The following is a 17315-nucleotide window of genomic DNA, read 5'->3' on the forward strand; positions in this document are numbered from 1 at the left end:
GATTTAGAGTTTTCTGATTGGATATTATATGAAGCACCTTGTTAATGTTAGTTTTCTTTACAGTGGTGTTGACTAGCAGCTGTGATGCTTACAATACAAATACAGGCATTTACTTACTGTCCAAAATAAGCAATGAACCTATGTGTCTTCTGCATTTTCAGTGTAATACAGTAAAATGCTGTTAATGATAAAACAATGGTACATCCGAGAGTTACATTTTTAGTGCATGCATAGAACGATTTATATTATTTATTTTTATTATCTATAATTGTATTTTAAACTTGGGTAATACCTTTGTATAAGGAAGCACTTGGAAGCATTAATGCTCCTGATGACTGGTTCCTATCACCACCACTGTAAATAGTTCTTGATCTGAAAATTTCTGTAGCACAAACCTCTCTGAGAATTTACATATTAATTTATGTATGAACAAAGTTTGAAAATAGACTACGTATTTAAAATGCATGGGTGTGTACAAAATCGCATAATATAGTCAAGAATGTACATTTAATGCTGGTGCAATGTTGTTTTCACACTGTTTAGTATGGGAGTATGACGTTTTTCGACGCAGCTTTCTTCTTCTCAGTAGAAGTTATCCTGTTGGATGCACAGTGCAGAGAGGGAAGGGTGGGCTTCGTGTTTGTGGTCTTTATGAAGATTGCGTGTTGTTTCCCCTCAGCTCTAAATCACCGGAATTGAATACTGTCAACAATTGTACCCAGTTTCTCCACCTCCTCCCTCCGGGCCAGTAGGTGGTAGACATGTGTCGTGTGGTGTAAATGGAAAATACCATCGTGTGATGAGTGAATTTGGTCTAAAAGTGGACAGAGAATGTGTCGATTGTAAACAGGAGCGGGTTTGGAGGTGGTTAGTGTCAGGGTATTTGAGCTGTCATGATTTAAACATCGAGTTATATCTTAAAATACGGTGTTATCTCTGTGTGAGACCCTCCTCCCCGCGTCTCCTCAGACCCGCCCGCCTTCCCGTTCATGTGCAGCTGACTGGGCGCACTCAGCACCGCAGATTAACATTATATTTATATAATATTCCAGAGAGGGGAAACCGCGGACTGACGTCTGACCTGTTTTGACTACTGCAAAAACACGGAGAAAAATGTTCAGACGAATATTACAATTGGTAAGAAAACCTTAACGTTCACATTGCTCTGTATCTCAGTGGTAAGCTAACGTTAGCTCGCTAAACGGAGTAGGGGAGCTAATATTTATCCTTTAACCTTTACTCTCCTCGCTGGAGGCTTTTGGCGGCCTGGCGCTGCTTACTGGAATTTTCCGTTCCACCTTAAATGGTGCAGCGATGAACTGTGACTTGTTTTGTTTAAGGTGGGACCGAAAATTCCAACAGGGGAGAGAATGTAATATCAACCTTCGTGTTGTAAACTGTGAACTAATAAAATGAGACGAAGACCCGTGTGTATATTATTCATACTGTCGGGGAGAGTTGTAGCTATGTTGTTGGTGTGAAGTACAACCAGAACAAATTATCATTAAAGCGTCGAGTGTTTACCACACAGCGGCTCTGTGAATTAACACAGCTCGGTTAGCTGTAGCCTGGTGACTGGGCTAAGGCTGGCCATATGATCCTGTCCTGATTTTAATGTAGGTCATTTGTTTATTTCTACCAGTTATCGCGTACCCTGCTTATTTTACGACGTGGTGCTGTGGCGTTCTGTCACAGGTCTCTGTTTATCACGGAGTGAATGAGCGTCTTAAAGACCCCATCCAATCAAATACGAGTGGTGACATTAACATGTCAGTGTGCTTTATATAAATATATATGCTACACTTTAGAAAACGTATTATGAGAGCAGTAAGCAGCCAAAGCCATGCTGGGCCTTAGTTTTGAAAATCCAATATTAAAAAAAGAACCGTCTCACAATAAAATTCAGACAGTCAGGGTTTACCTCATAAACTTAAAGGAGCAATATGTAGTACTGACCCCAAGCGTTTAAATTCGGAACTATAATACAGTTTCAAAACAGTGGAGAGAGCTGTTTGCCTCCTCCCCCCAGACGTGAAGCGTGAGCAGGTTGCCAGTTTGAGGAAAACTGAACAAACAAGCAAGAGATGAGTTTTAAGAATTATGGACCATAATAGCTAAGAAGAATGTGCCATAATCAACATACTTACACAGAAAAGTATTCATGATTTCATTAAAATATCTACCTACGCAAGAAAAAGACAAAAAAAGTGAATGAGCAGCCGCAATTTCCCAGCATTTACAAGACATTCCTTAAATATTTTGACAGTAAATGTCGGCTTTTAAAAAACTATTCTTGTTCCATAATTTGTTTTAAACACACAAACCACGGAGAAACACACGTGAATCTGTATACAATTTCTTTAAAAGAAACAAACAATGTTATTTACATCTTTTGATCATGTTATTCAGCTTCTTTATATAAAACACACAAAACACATTCCTGACACCTTTCACAGTCCTCACATTTTTTATACGACATATGTAACCTATGGTGTTTACTCCTTTTAATCTATACATAAGCATCTGTACTTATATATATATACATATATATATATATATATATATAATTTTTTTTTTATTATTTTTTTTTTTCAGAAATTATCTGCTGTTACCTGTTCAGGATAAAAAAAATAATTAGCCAGTTCTTGATCTATCTGTAGTGTTGCTGCTTCTAAACTGCCTCCGTATTTCAAACACAAGGCCAATGTTTCCTCTCATTTCACTCCGTCTCTGGTCATGGAGATTTTTTAAAAAGGGTAATGGTGCTTTTTGGGTCTGGTAAAATATAATATTTGTTCACTTAATCATTTCATGGCTAGGGTAGCTATGTTTATATCCCTGTAGACCTCTCCACACGTTGAACTGTAAAATGATTGGCCAGAGGGCGGGATCACAGGCAGGACCTTAGAGGGCGGGATCACAGGGGCTTCACTGCGGACTGGGCACTTCTCAAAGAGGATATACTGCTTCAGCAAAGCTATGAGAAACAGCAGTGTTTTAGCTTTGAGTGTTAATCTGTGATCACACACACTGGACATTTTATGACTAGGTACAGTAAATATCTTACAGATTGCTCCTTTAAGGAACCAATCCTGTTAGGCAGGGGTTTCAAGCTGTGGGTGAGTGACCGAGTTGGGGACTAATTGCATATTTTATAGAACTGAGTGTACTGAATGAAGGTAAAAGTGTAAATTGATATCAGTGTCATTTTTAAGGAATAATTTCTTGGAAATAACTTAAATCAATAAATCAATATGTCATTCTTATGAATATATACAGCCAGCAATGGTTGCTCTGCGAAGTAGCTGAATTAATTGATTATGGGTGTCTACAAACATTTGTACATATAATTTAGTTTCTGATTACATTTGGAATAGGCTTAATTGAATTGATTTTGTATCCAGTTTGTAACCAGGAACCAAAAAGAGAGAGCACTGTGCACCCATGATTATGACCTTTTTCTTTACTTGACTTTACCCTCATTTTCATTGTATTTTGAGAGTTATCTGAATCAACTTAAATATTAGTGGATCTAAAGATATTAATTGACAGAAAATATTAAAAAGGCTCAGTTTATTACTAGGGCCATGTATTTAGATCAAATTATGGAGCAAACAATGCAGGATTATGGAAAAATAAACTGAAAATAAACTACTCTTGTAATTATCCTCAGGTAGTGCCCAGCGATGGTCTGATTTTCTTGTCCAAGGTGTACCTTGCGCTCAATGTTTCTGTGTAGGCTCCGGACCCATTGTGACCCTGATCCACATGAAGTGGTTACAAAGATGAATGAATGTCACCATGCACGCATTGTGCAGACGTCTCAATGCTGACATGGAGCAAGCAGCTGAACTGATATTGGGAGCATTGTCATTTTCTTCTGTTATTCTACCTAGAGAAAATCTTTTTAAGCTGCTTTGTAGATCTATACTGTTGGCTTCATCACACTCTTTATGTAAGACATTGTTCACACTGTGATATTGTTTGAGATTAATAGCATAACATAAATTTGCAAAGTATTTGTTACCTCTACAGCCTTTAAATGTGTCATATTTTAGCCTTTTTTAGCCTGTAGTTCTCTTCCTGGGCTCCTAAGGAACCACCTGTCATGCTTTGGTCAATATACCACAAGGACCCAACACCACAACACTCTTTTCACCCTGTGTCCACAACCTTGTTCAGAACAATCAGTTTTAGCAGCCGTTTCTTTAAATGAGATTGAGCAGGATGTCTGGTTTCACTTTACAGTTTGTGGGATGGTAGGATCCAGATCCTCAAATTAATATGCTAATAACAATGAAAAGGTTTTTTTTTAATAATGTCCCATTTAAGGTATAACATATGTACATATGTAGTGTTAGTCTAATATAATAGTAATGCTAATGTTAGAGATATAATAGTGATACACTGACTTTAACCAGGCAGATGACTCATTTGCCATGGAAAACGTCTGTCCAGCAGTTGCATCAGTCTAACAATTTTAATGCAACTTCCTGTTACTGTCACTGACTTTGATTTAGGCTGGTTGGAAAGTGTGAGTGTTGTGCCTTGTGATGTTTTGTAGTATTGTTTGAATCAGTACTGCATGCTGTTTTCTGGTTGCCAGGGTCAACATTTAGTAAAGGCTATGTTCAACACTTCTCTAAAGCTGAGTTGGGGTTCACTAACATGCAAGTCCTCAGCTGACCCTGACTGAAAGCTGTGCTCAGTGGAGCCTCATAGTGAGCTAATTTCACATTGCTTTCACATTGTTAATTATTCTTTTGTTTTCTTAAATATGTTACCCCCCACCGACCCCCCAGATATAAAGGGGTTTTATTATGAATATATCTCCTTCTCAGAGTATTTTGCACATTAATTTGTGTAACTGGAGTGTTTTTTTTTTTTTTGGGCTGCCTATGTAAGTCATGCCATTCTGGATTTACTCCCCTCCTGACATTAGGGAGAGTAGATTTTAGTATTGCACTGCCCCCTCATCTGAATGTTTCCAATCACAGTGTGCTGAACCCACACTTACGCGAGAGTGGAAAATCAAAGTAAAACCTTGTAAAATAGGTACAATGAACATGGAGAAATAACAGAACCAGACCAAACAGAGAATGAAGAGGAATAACAAGATCAACAAGATCATTGCTTCTTGTTTCTGCAGGTTTAATGGTGGGGTGATTTCCTACCAGCCTACAAAAGTGGACTAAAACAACCAGTCAGTGTGGTCTGCCTATGTTTCAAAACATGATAAAAGAAGTCCTACTGATTTTGTTCTGCATCTTCTATAAGTGCCACTTCAGAATTGTCTGGCCTCCCCTTCTAAGACTCTCCCATCGCAGCACTGGACATGTGTTTCTGTGGGACTGCACAGACAGGTTTAAATAGCGCAAAAAAGAAACGAGCACTGAGAAATAGGTGTATTAAAATGTACAGATAAGGAGAGAAGTGAAAATGACTTCAAACCAGGGCTTTTGTTCCTCACACATTGCAATGAAAGGAGCTGTGGCTTATTCACATTTGAAGGAACAGGCACTGAAATTAGTCGTTCTGAACAGGGTTGTTAGACGGGGGAGAATAGTGCTGTGTTGTTTTATTCTTGTGGTTTTTTGACTAAAGCATGTTGCAGACATGTCATTACACCCCAGGGAGCGCTGTTAACTTGTGGAATAGGGGTATAATGTGTCCCCTTAATGTTCCTTATGCATTCCTTTTTTATTTGCCCACAAGAAGTCTGCTGCTGGGAATGGCTGAACACACTGATATGTCACAATGATTTATTTTTAAAAGTTATCAGAGAATAGCATCAGCTAATCCTGGTGGTTCCTAGTGTGTGGAATGTAATGCCAAGGCCAAACCGAATGCTCAGTCACTGGCCCAGTATACAGCATGGATCCTAGCCCTGGATACAGTAGAGTCAGGCATGCTAAGCTGTGCCAAAACAAAAAAGTGATAGCACGAGTGATGGAGAGAGATATCTAAACTGATCTGATCTGATCTGACCCCTCTCTATCTCTCTCTCTCTCTCTCTCTTTCTTTCTTTCTTTCTTTTCCATGTCCTTAACAGACTCCTGGAAAAGGAGGCTCTCAGACATCTGACGCTGAGCAGCCCTCTGCTGATATGAACAACGAGACTTCAGAGGTAACGTTAATGATTAGAAATTATGTTAAATATTTAGTGTTTTAAGTTTTATGCTCAACCAAAATGGGGTTAAATCCTATTTTCAGTTCAAGGTGCTCATATGGTCTCTTCTCTCTTTTTTTTTTTTTGTGTGTGTAGGGCTTTATTTGTCCACAGTGTATGAAATCCCATAACTCTGCTGAAGAGCTTTTCAAGCATTATGAAGTTTATCATGAGACCCAGGAGCAGCCCTCTCACCTCAGCACTACCAGGTAAAATTCATCGATTGAGAATTTTTTACTTTGTTACTGATACTTGATCTAATTATTGAGAGTAGAAAAAATATTCCGTACCCTCTCATCTGTTCACTATCCCTAGCTCCTCATGAACTCCTGTGTGCACCCATGCCAACTAACTTTTGTGATAAACAAATTGTATGAGTGCACATGGGACAGTGACTTCAATTCATAGCTGCATATGAAACACAAGACAGTTTCAAGTTGATGTTACTGATTGTTTCATAATACAGGGTTCATACCATAACAAAACTCTTTTTTTCCATTAATGAAAATTACTGAATATGAAAAAGTGAGAGCCTTTGTGCCTGACTATTTGCCTCTGCATGCTTGAGGTTGGGAAGTGAGCAGTGGCATATGCTGAAACAGGATCTGCGCAACAGAGATATTTATTGTATGAAAAAAAAAAATCTGCTACAATGCCTGTGACATAGGGGACAAGACAAAAATCTGAATTTTCTGAGATGAAGAACAGATGTTTGCACACCTGAAAGTCTAGACCAAGTGCCCAACTAAAGTTTGTGTTTTTGTTACATCATATATATTTTATCTGGTAAGTGTTGGTTTCACACTGCTGTTTAGCTAGCTCACTAAAGAATTCTGTTGTTAAATGTTTATTTGTTTAACAGCTTATTCACATTTTGTGGTGACTTGAAAATATTTAGATCTACAAATGCCGGGCACTGCAGAAAATGTTTGTGAACCACTGGTATATTGTATGTGTTGTAAAGTATATTGTGTATTGAATCATTGTAACGTGGTGAACTTAGTTATGAATTTTTGTACAAGAAATTGTTTAACATTTAGTGTTTTGCATTGTGGTTTAAGATTGTAAAAATAGGTTAATTTAATATCTACTGTATTACTGCCTAATGATGAAGTACTACCAACCAAACTAATTTTCAGATCTTTTGACCTACATGCAAAATAAACACCTTCCACATTTATTTATTTATGAAATTTGTCTTTTCTTTAGGGATGACCTAACACTCTTGCGGCAGGAAGTGACGGATCTCCAGGCTTCTTTGAAGGTGCCCACTATTCCCTCTTTTGGCTACAAGTTTAAAATATTAAAATTACTAGCTGTTTTCCTGTGTGTTAATTAATCACATGTCTCTGGCTGTAAATCCACAACTTTCTTTTTGTACGTGTTACAGGAAGAACGATGGTTTTCAGGGGAACTGAAAAAAGAACTAGACAAAGTTCAAGGACAACTGAAGCAAGTAATTTCTTTCACATATTAATCAGATGATTTTTGTCATGCTCTCTGAGGTGAAGCTGCTTTCCTCAAAGCTGAAACATTGTCGAAGGGGGGGTCTAATACGCCTGTCTAAATACAATGACACCTCAGCGTAATACTACGTTTTATGATGTGTTTGTTCTTTTCTATACCAGGGGCAGCAGAATGATGGCCAGGAGGGCATGGAGGAATCAGGCAAGTTACCTCTAGCGCTCACTCACTGCTTGGTGCAGATATATTAACATGCAGAGGATATAAAATGATGTTAATGATAAAGCTTTGAAATGGAAATTTATGCTTTGAACATCTTGTGTGTGTGTTCTCAGAGTTGGAGATGAAGCTGCACGAGGCAGAGACAGAGAAGTTCAACATCAAACAGATGAAAGACCTGTTTGAACAGAAGGCTGCCCAGCTGGCCACTGAGATAGTAGGTAAGAGAAACTGCAGTCTGTCTTCCTTGTAACGTCAAAGTCTAAAAAGTCAGAAAAGATTGTCTGAAGTGTATTTGGATTAATTTATTTTCCAGGTGTATTGATTGAGTCATGAACATGTATGTTTAATCCCAGATATCAAGTCTCGCTATGATGAGGAGAAGAGCCTCAGAGAGGTGGCAGAGCATAGAGTGGCGAGTCTGCAGCAGGACCTTCAGAAAGAGAGGCAGGATAAAGAAAAGCTGTCCATGGAACTGGTAAACGATTGCTATCCTTAATTTAAAAAAATAAAACCAATGTATTTAGTTATTTGTTTTAATTTTTTTTATTTTATTAGCTGTCTCTCAAATGTAGGGCTTATGTGGTGTACCAGTCACTTTTAGTTCAAGTAATGTGTTCGCACTAGGAAATGAAATGGGGTGTAGTGTATGTTAAATTCTCAGGTGATGTGTACAGTTAACATGAAATATGAAGTGTGAAATATTGAACATTACATGAGATCTTTTAATAGCTACAGACAGTTTACAGCATAAATATAGCCAATCTAGCCATATAACATGATCTAGCTCACCTTAAATGAGCAGGCGGCTAATGGAACTGCAAATGTTGCATTTATTTATTTTTTTCAGGGATTTCTAGGAAATACAAAATCACTGTAATTTAATCTGAAATCTAATTTAATTTGTGTCTTCAACACAGAATGATGGTGTATTTCCTAGAGATCCCTGAAATATAACATGCAGCATGTTTGCACTTCCATTAGCCACCTGTTCACTCGAGGTCATGGCACAGTCAGGAGAGAGAACAGTATTTCACATTTCAGCAAGAAAAAACCAGAACATAAAAGTGCTACCTCTGTTTACGAGCTAATAACTTGCTTTTAGCATCTAAAAAATGTTGAAAAACATGTTTCATTGACTGGGTGTTTTTTATGTTTAAATCAGTTGATTCATTCAAACCGTTCATGTAATAATCTAAAGAACCTTAACCTGAAGTAGTAAGCTAAAATGGGTTAGCTGATGTTCTTATACACACATGTTGTACAAATGTGATGGTTTTTTCATGTCTCTTACATGTCTCCACTCCACTTTAAATGGTGTATTTATCTATATTCCGGCTCTTCGATCCACCTTAAATGTTGGTGTAATTGTATTTGAGTGTTTGTTTTCTCCTATCTAAATGGTGAAGAGCCTCTCTCCACTTGAAATGGTGCTCAGACAAATCATTTAATAACTTTGGATTTACATATTTTATAGTCTTTGCAGCAAATGTTGTATACATTCAGGAAAACTCTTTCAGGAATATACTGAACTAGTTGCTATACTAGAACACAGAATAATATTTTTAAATTAGAATGGTGTGATTCCAGAGTATTCAGAATATGTTACTCGCATTGAGTGTAAAATTTAATTTTCGAGCATGTATTTTTTATTCTGAGTACATTTGAACTGTAATCCTCCCAACACTGTTTAAGATCTGTCCCCAGGCTTTCAAATATGCTTTTTTCAAAGTACTCTGAGGGCCATTCCAAACGCTTCAGATTGCATTCCTTGAAGAGTTTGAATGGAGGCTGTAATAATCTGCCAAAACCCAGGCACTAGATAGTACAGTAGAGTGATAAAGGCTGGTAAAGGCCTCAGTGAAACACTTTTCTGTGCTGATGAACATTTTGTGTGCTCCATTTCAGCTTCAGAGGCCCGGAGTGGAGGATGTGGAGGTGTTAAAGAGGGAGTTGGTGCAGGTGCAAACACTGATGGACAACATGACACGCGAGAGAGAAGAAGAGTCAGAGCGACTCAAGACCCAGTATGAACAGCTGCAGGCTAACTTTACTACCTCAGAGGTAAGGCCCATAATGCTGTGTCATAATGCTCAGATATATATATATATATTAGTGTACATCTGAGATATGAATTTTTGCAATTAACTTGCATTTAACGTCACTATAAAAACTCAAATTGTAAAGAAATTCGATGAATTTAAAGATGATTCATATTTTCAATGTTTTGCTGTTATTCAGTCCTGTTACTTTCTATAAATATTTTTCCCTTTTAAATTATATCCCTAGTATTTGTCTTTAGTTAGTGAGAATTTTATGTCAATATTCAGTGTACTTAGCCTGATTCCACAGGTTAACCATTAACTGGCTGACTACTTGCAGGTCTTACTAGCACAGTGCTTCCTGTAAACAAGCTTGTAATCCCTTCCTGCAAAACCTTTGCACCATCTGACCCCAGTTCTGATTATGTAAAGCTTCTAAAGCCAGGTTATGGATCCCGTGTCTGCACACAAACATGCTTTTCATTCCACTTTTTAAACATTGGTTTTCAGGTGACCCTTATAGCCACTTCAGAGCATGGCCTGCCCTCTACTGGCTGATTTTGAAATTGTGTGAATGCTGTTAAGCATAAGCACTGTTGAAACTGTGTAATGCTGTGTATGTGCATAACCTGAGTTTGTAAGTGGCTAAAACGGTCAACATGCGTATGTTGATTTACCTGAGTGCCATTCTCTGAAGGAAACCCCGTTGTGTTTGTGATTTTCACTCACCTGTGTGCTGTGTTTGTGTGTCTCTCCTTCCTTTCTCTGTCTCTACCCTTGCTCACATCATACCCACTTTGCTCTGTCTTGGAGATTCGTAAATTTGAGGTAACTCTATAAACTTTCAGCTTGGTTTTGATGTTATCCATACTACTACATTTTTAGTTTCAACATAGAGTTCTAACTTCATTTAGAGAAAACCAGAAAATGGGAACCTCCTCACTTATTTATTTTGGTCCTGCATGCCTTATTTATTTTGGTCCTTTTCGTAGGAATATTCATGCTTGCAGATCATGATCAGTTGTTAATGAATAGTGAAAGTGATGTGAAATTTTGACTTTTTCTTTGTAGACAACAATCGCCCAGCTGAAGGCCGAACTGGAGAAAGGTCCCCAAGAAGCTGCTGTTTACACACAACAGATTCATCAACTACAGAGCAACTTGAACAACCTCCAGCAACAGAGCCAGGTACAAAACTTCACCACACACACACACACACACACACTCTCTCAAAAACACACAGAAACCCATCACCTCAAAATACTCTAACTAGGTTTGAAAAAGTAGTTCATTATAGAATTTATTTTACTCAGTTTTGCACTTATCCTGGTTGATCACCCATGGTTCATGTATTTGACTTTTTTAGTTTAGAGTTAGAGTTACATAGCTAATATTGCTACCAGACTGTAAGTTAAATTGTCAGTGGTCACCACAGACCTCCATCCATTCATTCATTAACTGTAAACGCTTATCATGTTCAGGGTTGCGGTGGGTCCGGAGCCTACCTGGAATCATTGGGAGCGCAAGGCAGGAACACACCCTGGTGGGGGGCCCTAGTCCTTCACAGGGCAACACACGGAGTCACTCACCGACTCACACCTATGGACACATTTGAGTCCCCAATTCACCTAACAATGTGTGTTTTTGGGAGGAAACCGGAGCACCCGGAGGAAACCCATGTGGAGAACACATCACACAGTCACGCAAAGCGTGGTCCCTGGAGCTTGTGACTGTGACAGATTTAAAGTCTGTATTTTTGACAGTTTTTTAAACTCATTTGTGATTACTCATTTTCAGCTATGGACAGTGTTTTTTGACTCATTCATTGTAGTGTTTACAAAATACAGAACAGTAACCTTGACCTCAACAACAAAATTTTAACAACTTGCTTTATGATCCCACAACCTCCACATGCTCAGTAACCAGCTGTGATGAGAGCATGCAACCCATAACTCCTGTCCTTTAAACCAGTTTCCAAAATTAAATGTAGAGTACTGTTTTCCGCTCTCTTATAGGGAACAAAGCAATACAATTTTACTTTAAGTCCCTTTTTACTACTTGTTGGGCATGGTTTGTCCAGGATGACCCCATAACCTTGTCAGCACGGCACATTGTCCATCGGCTGTCAGTTTGTGCTGACACCTTTGCTATAATTAAACCAGCAGGGTGTGATGTGTGCAGTGCCAGAACTGTTCTTTAGGGTGATATACGGGTTCAGGCCGTCTTGAATGACCACCGCTTTTGTGAAAGCTGTCAGAGAGGATTAAAATGGCTGGTTTTAAAGGCAAAAGATCTCTAGGACGTTACATGTTCCTTCTCCGAAATAGGTGATGAGGAATAGGATGGGCATCCAGGATCAAAAATGGGAACATCAACAGAATAGCCCAGAATCATCTGGATGAAAGGAGAAAAGTATACTCTATCATTTAATAGTTTGGGATAAATGTTTTTCCGTAATAGGGACTTTAAATAACAGCAGTTGCATGGAATATTATGGCAGCCAGACAGAAATAATCAGCATTGATGACCAAAGTCATCATTTGACATCTTCTTAAAAAAGGAAATATTTTAAAAACATAAATAAAAAATGAATTAAATGAATTTTTTTTTAATTATACAATAACAATGTGAAAATGACTGATCTGTGGGTTGGACTAGATGAAAAGAATGCTTGTACATGCATGGTACAGCACAGATTATATATCTACATGCCTTAGCCATCCGTGCCATCAGTATTGCTTGAATTACCTACTGTATACCCAATTTAATTTGCTTGAATGATACAAATATTTATAGTCTGAATGCACTGTTAATTTCACTTGAAAGATAACTACTGAGAAAGCCATGAAGTTTTTCTCTGAAATGTACACCGCAGTCTAAATAGGCCAGATGAGTCATCTTTATCATTATTAATGGAAAATGGAGAAAAAGGAAGTTTCATGAGGAAGGACCCTATACAATAAGTGTAAAGAACAGGTGTGGAAGGAACAGGCCTGTATGAGTAACTGCAAAAAGATGAACAAACTATAAAAGACTAGAAGGAGAAAATAAAATGAGGGCTGGTCATAAACACTAGTCCAGCTGTCTCCTGCATAAGCAGCACTTGGAAAATCTCAGTCTGCGATGGAAGACTAGCCTGTCACCACGCACAACCATGTCGTTATCTACTCTGGCTTTTATAACACTCTCAAGCCAGAGGTTAGCACACCCACCAGCTGGCACTCCTTGTGCCCAGTTCAGGCATCATTAATCTGCCCATTCTTAAATGTCACATCACTCATTCATTTGCAAGATTGGAAGTCCAGGAGGATGCCTCTGGTTTGAGCTTGATTTTGAGAGTATGATTGTTAAAGATTCATGTTGGAGATCTGGATCCTTGATGTGAGATTTATTTTAAATGTCTTTATACAGATGCACAACAATATTGTATCCATATTGGTCTATTGGCAGATATTGCTTGAAAAGTCCACATTGGCCTTAACCTTTAAAGCATATTTATGGTGTAGCAAGATATGTGTCTCTGAAATGATAATTTGTTTCAGTGACGATAAACCTACGATTGTGGAGAAACACTGTTCTCTGGTTCATCTACATTTAGAAGCACTGCATTTTTTAAGGTGGAGTGGTATGTTTGAGGGGGAAAAAACAACGGTGTGTACGTGGCTGAAGTTTAACTTGCCAGTAAGATTTTATGCTCAGCACCATCTTCAGTCAGGATGGATGGGAACGTGGTTTCCTGTAGCATTGTCAGGTAGCGCTGAGAATTTAGGGTCTGGTTGAGCCTGTAACAAACCTGTAACAAACAACAAAAGTTTTGAACCACAAAAGATATTATAAATCTGATTGTGACAATCAGTTTCTGAGACAATTCTAGTCTTCTTTGATATGCTACATGACCACCATCCCATTGAAAAAATTTGATTCAATATTTCAGCTTTCAAGATGGCAGACACCCATGTTCCAGACATAGCCTAGGAAAGATTACTTGCTGGGGTATTCAGATATGTAATTTCCCTTTCATTTCTGAAATAAGAGTGTCCAGTTTATTTTGTTGCACTCTGTATAATTTAAATTGTGTAAAAACCTAAACAAAATTTGAGTTTGTTATTTTCACCGTGGTCTTTTGTGAGAAAAGTGTAGCTTGTTGATTACAAACATTGTAAGCATAAATTCAGAAGTGGTTTGATTTGAGTTGTTTATCAAAACTCATGTCATTATTTATGGAGAGTTTATAAATTGTTCTGGTAATCTCCCTCCTTTCTCAGTTGCTGTCAGAGAAACTGACACGTAGGGATAAGGAAAACCAGGAGTTGGAGGAGCGTGTTGGACAGGAGCAGGCTGCCAAAAAGAATCTCCAAGCAAGTCTGCACCAGAGAGAGCTGGAGTTACAGGAGGTCCAGGCACGAGCTTCTTCAGGAGAGAATTCTCTGAGCCGCGCCCAAAATGAGTTAGCTGAGCGTGTGGAGGATGTGGCCCGCTTAAAGCAGGAACTTACTGAGCTGGAGAAGAGCAACCAGGAGCTGAAAGCTGAACGCAAACAACTGCAGCAGCAGAGAGAAGAGAAAGAGAGCCAGGGTCTGCAGCAGCAAAGCGAGATCAGCCAGGTGAGCCACACAAGCAGATATAAAGACACTTTATTGTTGTCACTGTTTGACTTTGTAGTAAGTTGCAGCTGATTATTCTGTCCTGTCTGTAGTTGCATGCGAAGTTGCTGGAGGCTGAGAGGCAGCTGGGAGAGGTGCAGGGCCGGCTAAAGGAGCAAAGGCAGCTGTCTGGTGAAAAACTCAAAGACAGAGAGCAACAAGTTGCTGACCTGCAGCTCAAACTCTCCCGCTTGGAAGAGCAGGTATGCCTTGTGTTGGATTATGACTGAAATTAATGAATTGATTGAGGGCATGCTGCGTATTGTCACAGGGATTCTCAAACTGCATATGTCCAAAGCATTGTTTTATTATTTTTCTTGAAATATAATGAATTTGATGAATATCACGTTTTATCTCTTTGCACCCTCTATCCACTTTTTATTAAGCATCTGCCATAGCCTTGCTTAATGTTACCTCAATCAAACAGAAAGTAAAAGGCATCCGATTTGTACTGCATGGAAATATGTTAATGAGATATTAATTGGGATGTGATGAGACACGGTACTGGGTTCACGAGAACGAGACGAGATATTTAAGAAAACTTCAAAAATGGAAAATTTGTCTGGAAAAATTATCAAAAAACGCAAGCTCAGCAGACTGGTTTCTCTCCTGTATGACCGAGTCTTGAGACTCAAACTGTGTATGAAATATGCAGGAGTTTCTAACTTTTAATTGAAACAATGTGTGACTTAATAGAACCACTTTCCACAAATTGAGGTTATTAAAAAGAACAACAATATAAATAACAAAAATAAATACACATTTTCTTAGTCCTATATAGTGCAAAAAATATGTGCAAACCACAAAAAGTCATATTAAATATCAAGTCTGTCTAAAGTTTTCCTCTTAACACTATACTGAGCTAAGAGACTGGTACTGTCAGGTGAAGTGTTGTCAGGATACTAAAATTATGACTTTTGATATAATAGGGTGACCAGACTTTTTTAGACTTAAAAAAATGTCTGGGCAGAATTTCACAAACGTCCGGGATTTTGTTTTTCTAGAGCTTACATAGAATTTCGAGAAGCGTTTCGTTCACAAACTAGTCCCGCCCTCCCCTACTCCGATTGGTTCGCTTGAGTGAGAAGGGGGAGTGGTGAAGTAGCCTAAAAACGGTCTGACTGTAGAGCTACCGTTATTGGTCGATAACCTTCTCTGTAAATATTTAATTGGTCAGTCTTCACGTCAGTAGTCCTTGTTTACGTCAGGCAAAGTTCATGTACCTACCCGCAAAAACGTCAGGAAAAGTAATGTACTTTCTCTACAAGTTGAGGGCGGTCGGCAAAATCGCTGGTATCTGCTTGTGTGACGCCACACGTGATGTTTCGCCATTTCTGGGTCCAGACGCGCCTTTGGCCCCGTGTCAGTTCAGGGAGTTCATAAAAATGAATAAATTCAACGTAAAATGAAGCAAACGTGTTTGGCAACACTGTTTACACATTCGCAGCACATTCTGATCTGAATGAGCTTCCGTGCGCATTGACTGCGCTGCTCTGTCTCTGGAGCAGATGAGGAACTGTGTCTCCCGGAGAAGACGCGAAGAGAGCGCCGTCTCTCCTGCTCACGGTCAGTCCCGGTGTTCTACCGAGTTGTGCTACCAGCGACTCTCTTTTATATCAAGTAGCTAAGGTTTGTACAGAAAGTCACTGGTGTTAGTTGGGTTTTTTGTTTTTTAAAAAACTCTAGGAGGTCTGAAAAATCGCTAAAACTAGCGGCAAAATCATTAAGGGAGTGAGAGGAGGCAAAGCGCTGCGGGCGCACACTGCCCCCCTGTGGCACTCATTGGAAATACCGATCTTATTCTTAACATGAAAATCTGTGACCGTCGAGTTCTGTGACTCTAGAGGGCGCTACTTCATAGTCTTGGCATAGGTGGTCACAATTTCTTACAGCTGCCGTCAGAATTTGCGACCCCCATTGAATCTCCATATAAACATTATAAACATTCATGTTTAAGTACAAATTCTGACGGCAGCTGACCATTGTGACCATACGCTGGACATGAAACAGTGCCCTCTAGGGTCACAGAACGGTCACAGAATTTGATGTAACACTGGTACTCATTTTATGGGGTATTTACCTTTTTTTTTTTTTTTTTAAAAAGTATTGAGATACTTTTCTAGTATCGGTATATTGTGCAACACTAATCAGGTGCATTGAAAATGCCTGTCCCTAGCACTTGACTGTGGAAGTTGAGGTCCAAAGGCATTTGTAAGCATTGTCTATTCTTTCATCATACAGGCACGACTGGCTTAAGTTGAGAGCCATGATGGTGCTGTAAGTGTTTTTGCATAGTGGTTGGATTAGCTGCGGTGTACGATGTGGTTTTTTTTTTGTTTTTGTTTTTACAGCTCTTACAATTGGTTTGTGTCTTTTCTGTCACTATCTTACTGTTTATATTTTCCACTGGAACCCAAAATGCAGCCAGACATACGACTTAAAAGTAGTGGGAGCATCTTCTATGAGAATTTCCTCCAACTCCGACGTTACACCTTCTGCTACTAGCAAAGATTCTTTGAAACTGACAAGATAATGCATTACAAGCTATACCTCTTCTGCTGAGAGTTGTTCTGACTGCTGAGCTGTCGCACTCACCGCCATAGCAACTGTGCTGCCAGATCCCTGTTAAGTTCACAATACCGAAACTGATTCCCCCTCCCACCCCCCCATGAGGCAGGAAATATCGTCACGTTTTAATCTCACAAAATCTCGTCACACCCCTAGGTGTTAATAAACTAAATAAAATATTGGTAGAAGAGCTACCGATAATTTACACAA

The 17315-nt window shown here is 38.9% G+C and overlaps 1 protein-coding gene across 2 annotated transcripts in view; it reads left to right on the top strand.

Annotated features, from left to right (window-relative positions):
- Positions 1-809: 809 nt before the first annotated feature.
- The window catches only part of eea1 (early endosome antigen 1), a 30043-nt gene continuing 13537 nt past the window's right edge, over positions 810-17315 (top strand). Inside the window, exons 1-13 of one of the 2 annotated variants that reach the window (XM_066685108.1) lie at positions 810-1137; positions 6053-6127; positions 6266-6378; positions 7379-7433; positions 7560-7625; positions 7798-7837; positions 7969-8073; positions 8209-8330; positions 9761-9916; positions 10708-10722; positions 10966-11082; positions 14160-14498; positions 14591-14740. In XM_066685108.1, the coding sequence (XP_066541205.1) occupies positions 1114-1137; positions 6053-6127; positions 6266-6378; positions 7379-7433; positions 7560-7625; positions 7798-7837; positions 7969-8073; positions 8209-8330; positions 9761-9916; positions 10708-10722; positions 10966-11082; positions 14160-14498; positions 14591-14740 (1377 nt within the window). In that variant the 5' untranslated portion in view covers positions 810-1113. The remainder of the gene's footprint in view (positions 1138-6052; positions 6128-6265; positions 6379-7378; positions 7434-7559; positions 7626-7797; positions 7838-7968; positions 8074-8208; positions 8331-9760; positions 9917-10707; positions 10723-10965; positions 11083-14159; positions 14499-14590; positions 14741-17315) is intronic. The other variant, XM_066685109.1, reaches the window with a different exon arrangement.

Source organism: Hoplias malabaricus, chromosome 11 (assembly GCF_029633855.1).
Source record: "Hoplias malabaricus isolate fHopMal1 chromosome 11, fHopMal1.hap1, whole genome shotgun sequence".
In the NCBI taxonomy this organism is placed as follows: domain Eukaryota; kingdom Metazoa; phylum Chordata; class Actinopteri; order Characiformes; family Erythrinidae; genus Hoplias; species Hoplias malabaricus.